Source organism: Xyrauchen texanus, chromosome 7, assembly GCF_025860055.1.
Source record: "Xyrauchen texanus isolate HMW12.3.18 chromosome 7, RBS_HiC_50CHRs, whole genome shotgun sequence".
NCBI classification, from domain to species: domain Eukaryota; kingdom Metazoa; phylum Chordata; class Actinopteri; order Cypriniformes; family Catostomidae; genus Xyrauchen; species Xyrauchen texanus.
The window spans coordinates 42151641-42171368 of record NC_068282.1 but is presented as its reverse complement, the minus strand read 5'-3'; the positions used below and the strand labels follow the sequence as shown (position 1 = coordinate 42171368).

Genomic DNA, 19728 nt, shown 5'->3' with positions numbered 1-19728 from the left:
AACAATACTAGGTAAACAAAAAGCACAGTAATCTATGTTACAATACTTCTATTTTCTCTGAAATCAATACAGGTTGGATGCCCGGAGCATCTAAAGCAAAGTTCTGTAATGCACTGACCACACACTCACACAGCCAGAGTGGATCACAGAACTTTCCCTTAGGAGCCATGGTTGAGTGTGTTTGTGTGTGTGTCCATATGTGCAACTCAGTCTAAATTATGTTAACTTGAGTATATACTTTAAGTATATTCAAGGGCGTAGATTTTTGAACATTAGAACATTAATGCATGCATCGACATTCTCTGTCATAGTTGCAAAGGGGTGTAGATTCCAGGGGGGAAGGGGGAGGTAGGATGATAAATGGAAACAAGAACATGCTTCACGCTGCAAACCCCCCACCCCCCCCCCCCGAAAGCATGCATTCATGTTTTGTTTTTTTTATATACAGTTACCTATAAAAAAAATTATCAGTAGGATTAAATTACAATAATTAATTATTTTTTGTAATTAAATTACAAAAATGTATTCCCATCATTAGTCTTAAGTCTGTTGCTTGCAGTTGCCTTGGTTGAGACGGTAGCACACTCAGGACCAATCAGCTCCTGAGTTTCCTGGGAAGCAAAACACATGTGGGACTTTATGTCCACTCTCTAGAATAAGATGACGTGTCTCATTAATAACTGCTGCAATGATACTATGTGTAACAAAATCCATAAAATAATTTGGCACAGTCTGTAATGGATTCCTTACTTTAAGTAGCCTAAGTTATGGCAAAGTTATAACTGTGCCATGTTGGTCTAAGAAAAACATGAAAGAAAAATGTTTTGGTCAAGAATATAATATGAATACATTTATGCAGATACTTTCCTCCACCTAAGTGTTAAAATGCTGTTATTCAGTTTTCAGAAGCAAGTTTAAGGACCTACAAAATGCCTACTTATGAATTTGCCAAGAAAATTATGCTCTTAAAATGACAATCACACCAATAGTTTTCAAGCTTTTTTTGCACAGGTTCTTTTCTTCAGTCCAGATTGTATCCCAAACTTATTTATTTATTTATTTATTTATTTTTTTAAAGCATAGCATCACTTTAAGCATTGATTAGAGCAGTCTAATGTAGTGTAAAGTTGTGTGCAAACGCTATCCTGAGTTTAATGCATCATCTCAAAAACATAAACTGGTCCAAAGCCAATAATGAAAGTTTAATGCTGAATAGTAGATCTGAATATTTAAGTGTCTGCTTACCTTATGGGTCGGCCGGTGTCTGTCCTGCCCGTGCTTTAAAGCAGACTGTATATGTATCGCTGGACCCCCCTCTCTCCCTTGGTAAAGGAATGTCGACGTGGAGCTGCCAAACGTGAACGTGTAGGGTACTCATGAACGCGCTCGTTGGAGAGACTTTTCATACTTTGTTCCCGGAGCTCGTAACCTTGGCATAGGTAGAGTGGGTACGGCGTTGCGCTTCTCACAGCTACCTGTCACATTTCGTGGCGTGTTGAAACCTGGAGGTGGGAGAAGTTCTTGAAAGACATGTATGATTTAACCAGAGCTGTATTTAAAATCGAATGCTTTGCGTTGTTTAGTTTTGATAGTAATTCAGCAAAATAAATTCCTCATTAGAGCTTACTTGAACAATAAACTCCTTAATAAATAAACTTAAATAGCATTGTTTATGTGATTGTATCTTGTTCTAGCAAGTTACTGTAGGCCTGTACCATATTACGCCATTTTAAGTTTAAGCCTGGCAAACATGAGCTCTTTTGTTTGTACTTATTTGAACTACCTAACACGTGAACTACATGATTCAAGGAAAAAAGAAAAAAAAACTGTTTAAATCAGCTGTGTTATTGATGGGGGCAAATGTTGTAAAAGAAATTTGTAAAGTAATGAAGGTGTGTCTCTTTAAATTTCGGTTGTGATTGGCTAATCCTTTGTAGTAGGCGGATTACGTCGAATATTTGGGTTATTCTGTTTTATTGGATGATTCTTGCACGTCTGAATATGTTATCTGCTGTTTGGTTGGCTTATGGTGATAGTAGGCGGGTCTTGTCTGGTCACGTCTGTATTTGGGTTCTGTTATATGCGCGTGTCGTCAGGTTTGATTCAGCAAATGTTTTGCGGTCGCATGTGCGCTGTCAGATTTTGACTTTTATTAGTGTTAGATCTTACAATCCCCTCATAACACCAACTGAAAGAAAACATGGAAGAAACCCCATTAGCCAAGTTTCAATTTGAGCCGGTAAGTCTACTATATACATTTTTTTTTCACGTGCAGTATTATGTAGTGTGTTGCCTTAACGATGTTATGTTAAAAGAAACATTGGGTTAAAAGCTACAAAATGGTGTGATGAAAGACTCCTTCATGAACAAATGCAGTTAAGTAACATCTTTGAAGTAGTTTAGTGGTGAGTAGGTTGTGGCATGTAGGCTACTGTTAAGATGTTGCTGAGCTTAAGAGAGAATACAGTGGAAAACAAATGAAAAATATGTAAAACGTATTTGGGAGGGACTATTACAAACCTATTGGAATAATAAAAAAAATGTCCAAGGTTTTGACAGTTAAAAAAAAAAAAAAAACAGAAGAAAGTATTTTGTGTGTGTGTGTGTGTGTGTGTGTGTGTGTGTGTGTGTGTAAATATTATCAAAATTATGTTTGAGGTCACATTTTCTGTCAGCACTGTAAAATGCCCCATCCTAACAACTTAGGATAAAGCCCAACCTCCAATCTTTCAATTGGTCTCGATTTCGACAATTACTCAAATTTATTTCACCCTAGTGCTTAATTAAACAAAACACATGTTTGTATCATTATATAAAAGGCTTGTGTAAGGATCATCATGCAGTAGATCTCATTTCATGTTAGGCAGGGGCAAAAACAGCTCATTTTCTATACAATAATAATTGTAATATTGACAATTTTATGTTTTCTAAAAGTTGTGGGAGAATGTATCAACCCCAGCAAACGTTTGAGTGTCATTGTATTAACGAAATATTAAACCAAGTGGCATTTATTTAATAGAAAGGTGGAACAATTACAAAAAAAGGATTTTACATATAAGTTTTTAAATGATAAAAATAAAAGGTATACAGTTTAAAATGAAGTCATTACATTTTGCAAGCAATTTAATGTCTTTAATGTCAATTTAATTTTTAATTGAGCCAACATAATTTAGTTGGATTAAGTCAAATCAATGTACTATAGTAGTTTTAACTCAACTTCATTAGGTTCGCCAAACAATTTACACATTTTTTATTAAAAAATGTTTTTTTATGTTGGCTCAACTTTAAATAAAAAATTTACATTTATTTTAGTAATAATTAGTATATGCCAGCCTAATTTTTTAAGCACCTAATTTTAACACTTGTTCTCCCTATCCAGTCCCATGCAACTCATGCTGAGAAATTGAAATTCCCTGCCCAGTTTTATCAATTCTACATTAAGACCACAAAAAGTATTCACGTAATGCCAACTCAAATGGATTAAGTAAACTTACATTTTACTAATTTAAATGGATAAACGAAATAGAACCAAGTTTTGAGAAAAAATTCTATAATCGTGTTGCTTTAGTTTTAATTAAGTAAACTGAACAAGCAGCAAAACCCTTATTTTGTATTTTTTATTTATTTTTGAGTGTAGGAAAATAGTAAAGAGAAAAAGTTTTTGGTTGTCAAACAGCATGTCCATAGTTAGAGTAATGAACGATTCTGCCAAGTCACCTGCATGAACTTAAAGTGAACTGACTTCATACATCAAATTAAATGACCTTGGTACCAGTAACCGCAATAATTTATGAAGTTTGTTCTTAGAAAAGGACTAGCATAATTTAATAATAAAAACTATCCAATGCAAACACTTTTATGAGGACATTGTAAATTCGCATGGGCCAATATGATCTAATAATTATACACAAATCATACTTAATAATCTTCAATTAGAGCATATTACACCATTTTGAAATTGTCTGTTGAAGAGGGAACCCAATTAGAAAAGCTCTGGACTAGGGTTTGCGACCCCTCACAAAAAATGTTGTCCCGGGCCTCATGAATTTAAGTGACTGGAACGTTTAAATAAACATTTTAACTTTTTTTTAACTGTATTTGAGCCAGCCACACGCACTTGCTGAAAGTATCAGGGTGTATAACCAGTATCCCCAGTGAGAAGAGTTCATATCAGTTGTCCTTTATACACACAAGGCTGTATCACCCTTTGTACACTTTCACACAGTTGCATCATCATATTCACCACCCAGCTGTAGGCGTGTATGTTCACCTTTCACTCAGCTCACCTTTATACCTTTCTTTCTCCCAGTATTTCTTGTTTTGACTTTATTTCCAATTATCTGATGGATTGCTTTCTGTAGGCTGCTGAGTGAGACAAATCTCTCTAAACCATTCATAATGTCATACGTAATCTGGAGAATTTATTTAGTTGCGTGACTCCAACATGAGGGCAGCTAGTTCAAAGCCATTATGGCTGGCACCATTACAAATGCTTTGTGCTTAGTCTGGTATGTGCTCAGTTTTGTTTGTGCCCCAGCACATGTAACTTTAACTTACTATAGTGTCATCATGGTCTTTGGTGTAACGGGCATACCCAGAAACAGTAAAGCCGGAAAAGACATGCACTTACTATGCCTAATCTTTGGGTAAATAATAGTGGTCATTTTTTATCACTACCACTGATGTGTACCATGTGCACATTTCTCAATATCACTCTCCTCGTAAACACTGCATTTGGACAATTTTCAATTTGAATTTAATTGAATTAAATGATATTGTTCTTTTTCATTTTCCTCTTCTTCCGCTGTCTAATGCTTGAAAGGGCAGGAACATAAAAATACCTCAGAAAATGTATTTATTGTCATTTGCCTACACATTAGAGCTGTTTCTCAAAGAGAGGGCTGGCATTCTCATAAAGACAGATCTTGCCTAGCTACCTTGGAAGAATGAACTCCGAAGGACAGGAGGACTTAGAATGCATCCACGCAACTTTTGAGATGTTCTGCGATATGTACAGTGAAATAAATTACTAGAAAGATTTAGCTTTTCTAATTAAATCTTTATAGTATAAAATTAAATAAAATCTACTTATCTTCATGACATAATATTGATTAAATTGAGTAAATTTAATTTAAACATTTTAGTAAATACAGTAAGTTTATTTGCAAAATGATATACATGTAATGTAAATGAACATGTTATTAGAACAAGTCACTTTCCTTACAAACACATGTTCAATCATGCATCACATAAAACATGTAAGCCTTTCACAGTGAGGCTACAGTATGTAGTCTATAAGACAACTTAATCTTGTGTTACTGGTGATAAAAACAAGATATAAAGTTGCGCACACAAACCTCCACACTTGGTGCACAAAACACGATGATGGTGGCAATCAACAGATAAAATTTTTTTGATCATGAACGGGTCATTTTTGAGTAGAATTTGAACTTCAGACTGCACAAAAACAATAAAAATGTTTTTAATAAACTTGCAAACACGCATGTAAGTGAATTAATTATTCAAGCCCAGTGCATGCTGGGAACACAAGCTTTGAAATGTAAAGAAAAAGGTACTTATTTTATTTACTAGTGACATTTACTCAAATTAGCTAATAAATATGACAGTGTTTGACACACTATAAAGATAACAAACAATCATAAATAATATTTTCTTACAAGCTAGAGCATACATTTTTTACATGTTTGAATGTAGAATTTACTTTATATTTTCAAGTTCACACTTATTCAACGTAGTACTTAATCTTTTCTTCAATATTTACATCACCAGTGTAGATATATCTATCCTATCTATTTTCTTCTGCTGTGGATGATAACAGCAAACGAGTCCCAAGAACATAAGATTGATTGAGAATCAGCTCTCAAATAATACAATTTCAATATGTAACGTACATTAATGATACAATGAATATAATAGAGAAAAAAAATTACAATTGTTTTTCTTCAAAACAGTGCTTTTGATTTTCAAATGTACAGCTTGTATCTCTCATGAAAATAACAAGATAGGAATATTGACCACAGCTGCCTTCTCACAAAATGTTGCCATGTTATGATTAGATTAAGATTCTTCTAGTTGATGACAGAATTGGAACTAGTGCCTCAGTGGCAGCACAACCTCTGACCATGCATACAATCAGGGACAATACAGTCTCCAATTAACATTTTATCATATCAAAAGAAGTGATTAAAAGAGTGTTTTTATATGTTGCTCAGTTGAATTGTGTGTGTTTGTGCATTTATATTTTTTCTGATAAGGTGAAATGAACACTTGCTGTACTGATTTAAAAAGATACACTGTAATATATATACATATATCTTTTTAAAATAAATTCATGGTAAAATATCAATAACAATGGTTGCCAGAAATGTACTGACAAAAATACAGTTTCAGGTTTTACAGGATGTCATTTTGATGCCCGGTTCACTACCGTTTATATTATTAAATTATATAAGCTTAATATACTAACCTTCTGGAACTATAAAAGTCTGCTTTTCATTTTAAAATGTTTTGTTAATCACCGTAGCAAATACAAAAGGCAACATGATGACTTAAAGTTTATCTAGAGGGGCCCTTCCTTGCAGGAGCAATGACCAATACACATGTGCACAGTGTTACTCACACAAACACAAAAACATCAGGGGTCAGTCCATCTCAAAAGGTCCAACAATTGTTAAGTTGTTTGATTGACCATTTTAAATTTTTCTCTTTTATTTTGAGTGGTATTGCAAAACCACCAGTTTTTATTTTTATTTCTATTTCACTTGGTTTAATCACAACGGCCATCCTTGTGTCATGACACATGGCAAATTTTTAACAGTATACAGCTGTTTACAGAAGCCTCAGCTCAGGATGGTCCTAGCTCCTTGGAGCAAAAACTGATCTCTAGAGCACATTACAATGTACTTGAACATATCTAAACATTTAGCATATTCTTGTTCCTTAGACTTAGAACGTAAGTCCTATTGTAATGCTCAAAGTTCATCTTGTAGAGTCAATTTATTGGGAATGGTTCGAGTATCAGTCTTCATTTGTTTTAGTAGGTACCTAAGTATAGTGTGCATGCAGAACGTTTCAGGTTTGAGACTTCTCTTTTTTTTATGGGGGCGAGAAAGTGTAATTTTTGAAAATTCCGCATACTTTCGGGTTGAATATCTTTGGTGGGCGACCAGATAGGAACCTGAAAGTTTCACAGAAATAAGTCCTCTATAGTAGCATTTTGATTGTGATTTTGATAAATAAATACTATAATTTGTTATTATTATTACTATTATTTAAGACTAGCTACACTGACCTAACCATGGTAATGAGGAGCCTTTCTTCCTGTGTAATATGTATGTTCTGTTTGAATTATTTTTGGAATTAGGAAACAAATGGGATAATAATGGGCTCATATAAGTAAATATGCCCTTACATTTTTTAAAGGGGAGAGAAAACTTCCTGCCGCTTTTGTTGTTGACGTCAACAGCAAAAATAATGTCACTTGATGCATGTCCTTGTGCTTGAAAACCATGATCAAAGCTATGCAACATGAAAGGAAATGTGACCTAGGATACATTGAATACAGGTTACTGTCCTGAAGCAAAACCAGTTGAGAACCACTGAGTTAAAGGTACAGACAGGAGCATTATATGTTAATTATTAATAATCATAAGAAATTACTTTAAAAGCTCACACAGCTGATATTATTTTTAATTTAGTAGTTCATTTAACATGTAATACTAACATGTAAACTAACACGCTTTTGTTATATAACATGTTATAGTTACATGCTATTTTTTTTTTATCATGTTTTTTATTAAAATTGTGTTAGCTTTCTTATTTATTTTCAAAAGGGAGATTTTTATTTTTTACATTTTTTTTAAAAATTGTTTCAATTATAATAAAGTGTTTGTTCAACCAAAAAAATAAAAAACTCCTTTAAGGGTCATTGTAACTGATAATAATAACTGTGTATACCATGATATTTTCTGAGAGGGTTATCGTACCGTGAAAATGTCATACCATTGCAACCCTACTCCACATACAGTTAATTAAAGTTACTTAAAATGAAATGCTTTTGATTATTAACTTTTTGATTAATCCTGTGATAGATCATGCTTCATTGTTGCTAATATCAAAAGTAGTAACGTTTTAGACCTCATAGACAAGCATAAGCTATTATATGTCAATCATAAACATAATTTCTGTAAAATACTGTTCATTTTTATTATTTGTTATGCTTATATTACATCTGTTCTTTTCTCTAAATGCAATGAATAAAGTAGGCTTTCCCCCAGATTTCTACTAGCCCTTGCTCTGTAACCAGTGGAATCTCAAACTCAAATTTTGTTTCAGCAGAATGCTATTATAGACTTAATTCTGTGAAAAATTCAGGTACTTTTCTGGTACCCCACCAGAGATATTCAACCCGAAAGTGAGGGGAATTTTTCAAATTTGCGCCCCCATAAAAAAAAAAAAGAGAGAAGTCTCAAACCTGAAATGTTCTGCATGCACACTATACTTACCTTACATCGTACATCCTAAAAAAATTAAGACTGAGACTCGAACCTTACCATTATAAATTGGCCATAAAAGTGGAACTTTGAGCAATCTTGAGCATTACAATAGGATTTAAGTTCTAAGTCTAATGAACAAGAATGTGCAAAACACCTTGTAATGTGCTCTAGAGATCAGTTTTGTTCCAAGGAGCTAGGACCATCCTGAGCTGAGATATTGAGATTTCCGTAAACAGCTGTATAACCAAAATGTGTCATGACACATAGATGGGTATTAGGGTTAAAACAAGTGAAATAAAAAAATGTTTGTGGCTTTTCTATACCAATACATAGAGGTAATCACCGCAATGGAAAAATCAAGCAACCTGTATTGGACTACTTAAGATGGACTGACCCTCAGGGTAACACATTACACAACACTAAAATAATGCAATAAACATTCACTAAACTACATAAAATATAACACAGAACTCCCAATGCACATAACTGGTATTAAAATAAGAAGAAACATAACTATTTCAATAAAATATAATGAAATGTGATGGGTCATGCAGGGACTTCAAGGAATGCCCAATTATTGTTTTTCACCAATAAAGCGCTATTACATTTTAACAATAGTTTACCGTAGAAAGTACATATATTAATATATATATATATATATGATAATATGACTAATGATGAATAAGTAATTTATAAATAATTTATATGCATTTATAGCAACATGCATAAAAACGGCAACTTTCATCTAATGTGGTCTGCACTTATATAGCGCTTTTTTATTAACCTTAGAGGTTACCAAAGCACTTTACACTGTGTCCCAATCACCCATCCACACTCACATTCACACACCAATGCCGGCAGAATATGTTGAAAATAGTTTATAATTGCATAATGTTATAAATGCTTAGTTAATACCCTTATTCATAATTATATTAATTAAAAACATAACATTCATGATTTAGGTAATGTAGTGAAATAGACTATTATTGTGAGGAGAAAAGTAGGGACTATGTCATTTTACTGGAGTCTGCATTGTGTTTATATTCTTTAGTGTAATGTCTTGACTCACTTGTGTTGTTACTTTCCTTGTCACATTGTGGACTTACCTAATCCTACCTGATCTACTAAACTATTAAGGTCCTCATGCTCAGTTAAAGCATATACCATATAATATAGCCTGATTACCATTAAAACATTCTGAACTTTTATGGACCGGTTTCCAATGTTGGCAACTCCTTAATAAATGGTTCATATGCATCCACTTTAATGCATAAGAGACTTTAAGGGCAACTTTCATCCACTTGCCAAATAGTGAGCATTTTAATTTACATGTTATAAATAGTAGTCGACCAGTATGGGGATTTTAATGGCCGATGCTGATGCCGATATCCATAGAGCAGGATGTCCGAATTGCTGATAAAATGCCAATATGTCACACAATTTAATATAGTAAATAACATAAACATAAAATTGCTAAAATAAAAATGAACAAACTCTTATTTAGCACTATATTTACTCATTTTCACACAAAATTGTAACTAATATATATATATATATATATATTTGTATTTTAAATGGTAGGTCGCAGTTTCTTCTGATTCCTGTTTGTCATCAAATTTTAGTAATTTATTGGCACATTAATGTTTTTTGGCGTCCTTGTTAGCGATCGCATTTTCTCAAAAAGTACAGTTAATCAAACCAGTTGTACATGCAGTACATAGTGAATAAGACATTTACTCCTAGCACTCGTCAAGCGCTTTTACTTTGAAGATGCACTCACGCGCTTGTTCGGATCCAGCCAAAGTCTTTCTAGCAAGTCAGTCCATTGCCGGCCAGCTTTGGAACACTCCTCGGAGACTATTTCCAGTCATACCAGTGCAGCACCTATCTACTTGAATGGGGTAACACCGAAATAATAAAAATGGTGATTGGCTCTTTTACCTGTAAAGCGGGACTTCCTTTCTACATCCATTGACCGTTGGGTGCTAGAGCCTCTTGGTTGAGCGTTCCAATTTCTCCCATTCATTTTAAGAGACCTATTATGCCCCTTTTTTCAAGATGTAATATAAGTCTCAGGTGTCCCCAGAATGTGTCTGTGAAGTTTCAGCTCAAAATATCCTATAGATAATTTATTAAACCATGTTGTATATGCCCCTTTTCGGTTGGAATCAAAAACACGCCGTTTTCGTGTGTGTCTCTTTAAAAGCAAATGAGCTGCTGATGAGTCAATGGAAACTTTGGCTGCATTAGCCGTGGAATCAGCTAACAAGCACATTCAGAAAGGCGATTTCCAAGCATCCTGTTTTATATTGACACTCATTCACAAAGCAGTCCAGTGTAAAATGATTTTCACAAACATACACAAATGTTTGTATGTTTTAGGGCACATTTCTTTCAAAAACAAAACTTTTTTGACATTTATGTTCAGTTTTATTGCCAACAACAGAACAGTTACAGTATGATGCCTACGAAGATGAGATATTATTTTGAGTAGATCATTATTCTCACTGTAACTGCTCCAGCATGGACAAAAATGGCGGACTGTTTGTAGATCACTCGGGAGGATCTATGATAATAGGGTGGAGTCCGTCACCAATTGTGGGCAAGGCCCACAAAAACCATTCATTTTGAAACTCTGCATTTGATTAATAGAAATATAAGAAAGAGGAGTGGGAGCCCACGATGGACTTTTAACGTTGTAGGGTGGTTGTGTACACACACTGCCGACTCACATTTATGTGCAAACATAATTTTGCATAATGGGTTCCCTTCTCTGTAAATAGTCTCTGATCCAGTGCGAGCAACAATCTCCTGACACAATAAGTGGCCTGGATTACCTACTTGGATTGTCACAGACTGACCGTCATGATTTGTGAATCAGAGGAACTTTTCATCCTGAAGTTTTTGATTCTGGCTTATACGCGCTTCAGTGGAAGATATTATATGAGCGCTCGACAGGAAGAAAATGCTGGATTTTTGTGAGGCTCGTGAATTACATCTGTTTAAATGAGACATGCGCATATATGCAGACGGTAAATGATATTAGTTTTATTGACGTTTGCCTGTTTATCATTACACAAGACAGGTAAATGTTACAAGTTCAACTGTTGAATAGAGAGAGGGAGAATGAAACAGGCGAGCACTTTAACATTTTTGAGCTCAAACGCATCTGTTTCCGCTCTGATACGAACCGTTTAAATGACACTGTGTTGCACACCAGTCTATTATTTAGAAAGAATTAATTATTTTACCTAGTTGTAGTCACCTAAATCCTCTGCAAAACAATTCAGGTATTATACCATATAGCCTGATACTATTAAGCCATGCTGAACTTAAATGTACAAGTTTATAATGTTGGCAACTCCTTAATAAATGCTTCATATGTGTGCACTTTACATTAAGGTACAGTTTCATAGGTTACTAATGTTGAAAATGTATTATTAAACATTACATTTGAGGCAAAATGGCTCACTATTTGGCAGTTTTCACATGAAAGTTGTGATAGCTGCATATAGGGTTATTTAAAATGCATTTGTGAATGAATTATTAGTCATTAATGAACCCCTTATTTATCCCTTAACAAAGGGAACATTAATGTAGCGTTAAGTCAAGCCAGTCAAAATTTCGGATACACTTGTCAAAAGTTATGTTTAAAAAACTTTTAACCCCAGGTTTACATAAATGTTTGAAATACATTTTTTATTCACATATAAATGGTATGAATTTCTTAATACATATTTTTTTTAATTAAAAACAAAAATTTTATAAAGCAAAGTAAAATGGATGAGATGGACCAATAATTGTGAGTATGTGCAAAGCTTTGTTCTTGGCAAGGGGTGTCCACATTGAAAAAGCTAATATATATCATAGTTTTAATTTGTTTATCATTTTTGTTTACATAAAGAAAACATAATTTCCATACATCCATTTGAGTTTGTTCATAAATGTGGAAAACAAGTAATAATAAAGAATAAGTAGGTGTGTTCAAACTTTTGAATGTTAATCTGATGTACTTACATTAACATTTTGAAGGTGGCTTTGGTAAGAAGACACCTGCCAAGCAAATGAATGTAAAAGCAGAACGTCACATGACTAACATAAAAACTGAGTGATATTGTGAGAGTGCACAGAAGGTGTATGCAGATATACTCTTTGTGTGTGCGTGTCTGTGTGTGCGTGTCTGTGTGTGCGTGTCTGTGCGCGTGTGTGTGTGTACGCATGCAATGGCCACAAACAAAAACCGTTGACATGTTAAATGATCTGTTGTGCATTTTGTCTGCCTGTTTAGGATTTGATTGATATTTTGTGGAGGCAGGATGTTGATTTGGGAGTGGAGCGAGAGATCTTTGATGGATGTCTTCGGCAGAGGGAGGAGGATGCCAGGAGAGATGGAGAGAGAGAACAGAAGAGAGCAAGTGAGCTAGAACAGATTTTGCAGAGGTTACAGAAACATGACAAGGAGACTGGAGAGCTTTTGCCAAGCCCTTCACCAGTGAACTCCCTGGTAACCATTATTGTTTATTGCTATAGTTTTCTGCTCAGTGCTGTATTTTCAATTGCACTGTTTATATACCATGGTATAAGTGGTTTAACAGAATCTCAACTGGTTGACACATTTCTACTCATGGTCGCACAGTATCTACTGTCAAAATGCCCTGCCTTACCTAATACAGATAATTCTTAAACTCCCTAAGATTAATGCCTGCACACACACCTAAACACACCCACATACTATATTTGATGTTTAAAGTACAAGGTTGCCTACAAAGTTCTTTTTACTTCATTTTAGGCTGTGCCCTTCTCAGCAGTGGTACCATCTACAGTGTCTACTCAGCATACACCCGTTACGAAGAATCCCCTACTGTCTACCCTGTTATTCTCAAAGACTCAGAAGCCCGCTTCTGAGGAGCATACCTACAGTGAACTACTTCCACTGCCAGACCTACAGGTACCTACAGTATACTTACAGGATAGACATAAAGAGATACTGTACATTAATTTTAAATTAGGTTGTAACATAGTAGTACTTGTAACATGTACATGTAAAAGCACATAGCCACTGAACCTGAAAACCATAGCTAAATTCATTTTAAGGTAGGGGAGTCCAATTTTCACAGGGCAGTTGTAACATACATACACATATTTTGGTAACACTTTACAATAAGATTGCATTTTTTAATATTAGTTAATGCATTTGATATCAAGAATTAACAATAAACAATGATTGTTAATGCTTATTCATTCATCTTCTTTAAAGGGATAGTTCACCCATAAATAAAGATTCTCATCATTTACTCACCCTCATGCCATCTTAGATGTGAATGACTTTCTTTATTCTTTAGAACACAAACAAAGATTTTTAGAAGAATATTTCAGCTCTGTAGGTCCGTACAATGCAAGTGAAGGGTGGTCAGAATTTTGAAGGTCTAAGAATCACATAAAAGAAACAAAAGTAATCCATATGACTCAAGTGGTTACATCAATATCTTCAGAAGCTATATGATAGGTGTAGGTGAGAAACCGATCAAAATCGAAGTCCTGTTTTTACTCTAAACCAATTTTACTTCTTTACAATTTCACGTTGGCTAACATTGCTTACAGCACCTTTAACATCTACTGTATATATACATTAAATACACACTGTTTCAAAAGTGCACATTGTACATGATTTTAGTGTGATTTAGGGCACAAGAATTTCACCTACTGTTGCACTTGTGTACATGGTAGTGTGACAATAAAGTGATTTGATTTGATAAAATATCTGTTCTATATTTATTTTTTAAAATATTTTAGTGTGATGAAATCACTTACAAGGTTTGCCGCCGCAGTGTTGTCGTGACAACAAAGTTGTAATATTGGATATAACTTTCCAATTATAAGGTTAGTAAACAATTTTATCACACTAAAACTGTTACCACAATGTTTCTGTCTTGTGGCTATACTTTGAAACAATGTGTATTTTAATGTTTATGGACTGGCCACTTTCACTTCCATTGTAAACTCACTATAACTGCCATTTTGCTTCTTTTTTTTATTTTTATTACTATTATTATCATTTAAATTAACACTTTAATGCATTATGCCAAACATGCTTTCGTTTGAGCTTAATTTGTATTGAACTCGGAATATCCCTACTATAGCACTATTAAGGCCAAGGCATACTCACGGCGAAGTGCGAAACAGCTGAGCAACGGTGTACTGTTCACGAACATTTAGACAACTGTTAAACCACTATGAGAGGAGATTAGAGCAGCATTTAAATATGAGGACAAGACCACATGTAAAAACTTAACTAATGTGGCACTAAAATATGTCAATGAATTCACAGGAGATCAGTAAAAAAAGCTGTTTTAACAGCTCGATGTGATTTAAAGCCACAAATATGCTGTAGATAATGTGTAATTTTACATATTTACATTCTACATTCATGGCTCAATTGAGCTAACAAGCTATACATGACCATAATATGTGCTGATTACACTCTGTTATTGTCATTTACGATGACACTGATACTACTGCAAAGATGGGTGTAAAAAAGAGTGTTGGGTAAAAAGAGGGTAGAAACAAAAGAATGATGATAAGAGAGGCATACCTTACTATAGGCCGATGTGTGAATGGCTTTTGCTTCAGACAGCACATGAGTTAAGCAGCTTATCAAACAACAGAGTGAATGAGCACTTAAGAGTATTTTAGTAGATTTTATTCATTTTATAGATTAATTATAAAAAATTGTTGTATAAAACATGTTCTTAGAAAATGTCTCCACTCGAACGATCGTACAGATGTAGGTAAGTTTGCACCAGTTCGCTAATAACTTGACTTATGTTGACTAATCGTAACTGAAAAATCTGTCAGCCTCAAAGTAGGCGGAGATCCAGGTCACACCTACCGATGAAAGTTTTCCTGAAAGTTCACCCTGGCAAACTGTTACGAACCACGGAATTGAACTCAAAAGCACCTTCCTTTTGGCGAGATTTTGTTCTTAATGACGTGTCACCCTTTCGTTCTTTGATTTTGTATGAAGTGTGCTGGGGCCTTTACTGTTGAAACATTTGCTGTATGTATCTATAGCCTTACACCAATAAATAGCAAATGGATTAGTTGAGCCTGTAAGTCATGAATAAATGTTAAAAATTACAATTTTACATTGCCCTCATTCTCACCTACTTTTTTCTGTTACTGGAGCTATACACTCACACTGTTTAATTGTGTGTTCTCTCTCTCTCTCTCTCTCTCTCTCTCTCTCTCTCTGTTAGTATTATTTGGATCTCTTGGAGTCTGAGTTTCCAAGCTTGCCCTTAGATGATATCACTGAAATCTGTAGCCACAACATGTCCGAGCCACAGAGGAAGAATTCAACAGACAAGATTCCGACATTTACCGACTCTTTTGAGGTTGCTCAACTTTTGTCACGCACACCCTCTGATCCAGTAGACATCCTGGAAACATGCATACAAACATTCTCACATACAGACAATCCTACAGATTCAGCCTCAAACACAATCTTCAGCCCTAGTCTCCCTGAGAATCTTAATCAAATGAGTTTAACTAAATGCCTGCCAAACTCAAGCCAGTCAACCCTCAGTGAGTTTAGCCATGCACTTACTAGTACATACACCCTCAATACCAGCACACTCAGTCAACCTGAACAGTCAAACAGTGTACCATCAATTTTACAATTTGCTGATAGCCCCGTCCTGCTAGGTTTTGATGACTCTTCTTCTGTTGGCTCAGTGGATCTAGAGACATCCCTATATGCTGCTGACTCAATTCATGGCCAATCAGATAAGGAAGAGATGGAGACCAGCCAATCAGATTACACCGATCTGCTTCCTTTATCGCTGCTCTCAGAGGCTGTAGAGGCAACAATATACGATGCGCAACACAGTGCTAATGAATATTTACAAAATGTAACAAAAAATATCACAAACGAACAACCTCAGTCAAACCTCACAACGGGAAGTGGAGGTATCTGGCATGCATGCCGTGACGAACAGCGCGCTCTAGCGCTGGGTTTGCCGCTCAGTGTGCATGACATCATCAACCTGCCTGTGGATGCTTTTAACAAAACCGTCAACTCCAGTAAATTCAGCCACACCCAACTTACCCTTATCAGAGATATTCGAAGGCGTGGCAAAAACAAAATGGCTGCCCATAGCTGTCGCAAACGCAAGTTGGATAGTTTTGTTGATCTCGAGGAAGAGATTGAGGGTCTGAAGAAGGAGAAGGATCTAAGGAAAGAAGAAAAAGAAAGGAACACTAGAGATCTTCGTGAGATGAAACAGAAGCTCAGGAAACTCTACAATGAGGTGTTCAGACAGCTGAGAGATGAACATGGAAACTCTTACCATCCTAAAGAGTACACACTACAGCATAGTGCTGATGGGACAGTTTACCTACTGCCACGAAACACAGCCAACAAGAAAAATACAATGACACAGGATATAGCTATTGCTATGTAACACAGCTACCTACAGAAAAGCTCTCTTAGGAAGACTTGTTTTTGTAAAACCATGTGTCTCTATGTTTTTGGAAGGGTTTTGTTCATCAAACGCATTAAAATGCATTTGTGCGTTAAAGTTAGTTTTCAGTTCCGCAAATTTTGTTTGCAATTTGCTTCAAAAATATAAATCAATGCACTTTTGCTTTTATGATAACTTTTGAGACCATTTTTGTGAGGTTAATTAGTCTGATCAGTTAGCACACATGAATAGTGTTTGTAATGCTGAAATTGCCGGAGTAAGACCGCATTTGTATAACATGCACTGATGTACCTGTCCATAATTCTAGAAACTCTCCAATAAGACAATCCTGTTAACCTCAAACATATTCATGGGGAAAAACATGTAACTCATTCATATTTTTACACCATGTACTTTACGATCTATGCTTCTAAAGTTGTGGACTAAAACACCTCTCAAACGATTAGACCATGCCATCTCATGAAGAGAAATTATGCAAGTAACTAAACACTGCTGATGTAAAGCTGTAAAATACAACAGCAAATTATTGATTTTGGAAATCTGGAAAAGAAAAATGTAAACCTCTTCTTAACAAGAATAATTCACATCATCTTTTTTTTTTTAGACAAAACATGCATATCAGTTAAAATGTGCTTCATGGCCCTTTTAAGTGACTTTTTTTCATGCAAAGTTTAATATTTTGATTGTGTTCTTAAATGCATTTAAGCAACATTATGTAAAAATGGTATAGATTAGCCTACTCAAATGCATGTTACATCAAATAAGTCGGGTCAGAGGTTATCCAAAAGTAATCGTATTAGATACATGTCATTTGTAATCAGTACCGGATTAGAATTCAGAAGGAATCTACCCAGCACAGGCACACAAATGCTATACACTGAAAAATGTGGTAATCTGCAATTGTTTCATTGGTTTAACCTGAGGTGGATAAATTGTGGCATTTAAATTTTAGTTTCCAAGAGTTTCAAAATAGGCAGAGATTGTTTATTAACAGTGTGAAAAAGCTGAAGTACTGAATAAACTGAATATCCATACCATATTTCTAGCTGGAATACACCAGCTTCTCTGAGGGCTGTCTAAGATACATATTCAGAACTAATATCAGTTGGAACATGTATTGGATAATGTACAGTGATCAGGGTGTTGCATCACCCTAAAGTGATTTATTTTGTGATAATGACCGGTTTACTGTAGATTATCACAATTATTACACAGCTACTTACTGAATAAAGTGCACAAAAAATATTCATTTGAGTTTAATGTGAGACGAAAGAGGCTGTTGAGAGTAAACTAGCATGTGTTTGCCTAGGACAATTGTCTATTATACAGTTTAATATTATACAGCAACAACATTAAAACCACCTGCCTAATATTGTGCAGGTCCCCCTCGTGCCACCAAAACAGTGCCAACCCGCAACTCAGAATAGCATTCTGAGATGATATTCTTCTCACCACAATTGTACAGTGCGGTTATCTGAGTTACTGTAGACTTTGTCAGTTCAAACCAGTCTGGCCATTCTCTGTTGATTTCTTTCATCATCAAGGCATTTCCATCCACAGAACTGCCGCACACTGGATGATTTTTCTTTTTGGCACCATTCTGAGTAAACTCTAGAGAATGTTGTGTGTGATAATCCCAGGAGATCAGCAGTTACAGAAATACTCCAACCAGACTGTCTGTCACCAGCTACGGTCCAAAATTACTGAGATCAATTTTTTTCGCCATTCTGATAGTTGATGTGAACATTAACTGAAGCTTCTGACCCGTATCTGCCTGATTTTATGCACTGCAATGTTGCCACATGATTTGCTGATTTTGGCGCATGGATGATTTTTGGTGCCAGGCGGGCTGGTTTGAGTATTTCTGTAACTGAAACACAACAGTCTTGTTGATGAGAGAGGTCAACAGAGAATGGCCAGACTAGTTCGAACTAACAAAGTAACTCAGAGAACCGCTCTGTATTGTGGTGAGAAGAATATCATCTCCGAATGCTATTCTGAGATTCAGGTTGGCGCTGTTTTGTTGGCACGAGGGGGATCTACACAATATTAAGCAGGTGGCCTACATTTTGTGGCTGATCAGTAGTTATCCCCAGAATGCTGCGATTGACCAATCAGAATAAAGTATTTCAGAGAGTTATGTAATATATATGGGTGTTTCTTAAACTTTGCGCACTTTCATGTACCTGTAGTTGATTTTTAGTAAAAAGTAGGAGTTGACTATTTGTTGTGTTATGTTCTTATAAAAACTTAATTGGAACCTTTTTACCAGGTTTCAATTTAATTTATTTTTGTTCAAATGCTTTTATGAATATATTTTTTATTGTTTTAGCCTTGTACCAGTCCCAGACGTTTAATATTAAACTATATAAATCTATTTAAAAAAGACAAATTATGACTTGTTTAAAACTATGAGTGAAATAAACATAAACCATTTCAATATTTGTGTAAAAAAAAAAAAAAAAATCTAAAAACTGTTACTGTCCTACTGTGTAATCTATTTCACACCTAACAACTTTGTCCCTAATAAACTTTTTGCAAAATTGGTGTACTTGTTAAGTAATGCATGCTTGTCTTCGAGTATTTAAAAGCCTCTTAAAATCTATACAATACAAACACTGGTGGCTCAGTTTGTATTTATGCAATATTTTCCTAACAAATGCAATGCAATTAATGTATTTTTTTAGATGTGGCTTGAGTGTCGAAATGTTTTAGGGGCATTAGTGTGG

The 19728-nt window shown here is 35.0% G+C and overlaps 1 protein-coding gene across 2 annotated transcripts; it reads left to right on the top strand.

Moving 5' to 3' along the window:
* Positions 1-1851: 1851 nt before the first annotated feature.
* On the top strand, positions 1852-19550 carry LOC127646729 (endoplasmic reticulum membrane sensor NFE2L1-like). Of its 2 annotated transcripts, XM_052130574.1 has the most exons (4): positions 1852-2239; positions 12805-13020; positions 13306-13464; positions 15773-19550. In XM_052130574.1, exons 1-4 carry the CDS (start codon positions 2201-2203, stop codon positions 16976-16978), a joined length of 1620 nt encoding a protein of 539 aa, XP_051986534.1. In that variant the 5' UTR covers positions 1852-2200; the 3' UTR covers positions 16979-19550. The 2 variants fall into 2 exon arrangements, with proteins under 2 accessions (XP_051986534.1, XP_051986535.1); XM_052130575.1 differs by lacking the exon at positions 1852-2239 and having other exon boundaries at positions 12841-12931.
* The last annotated feature ends 178 nt before the right edge of the window (positions 19551-19728 follow it).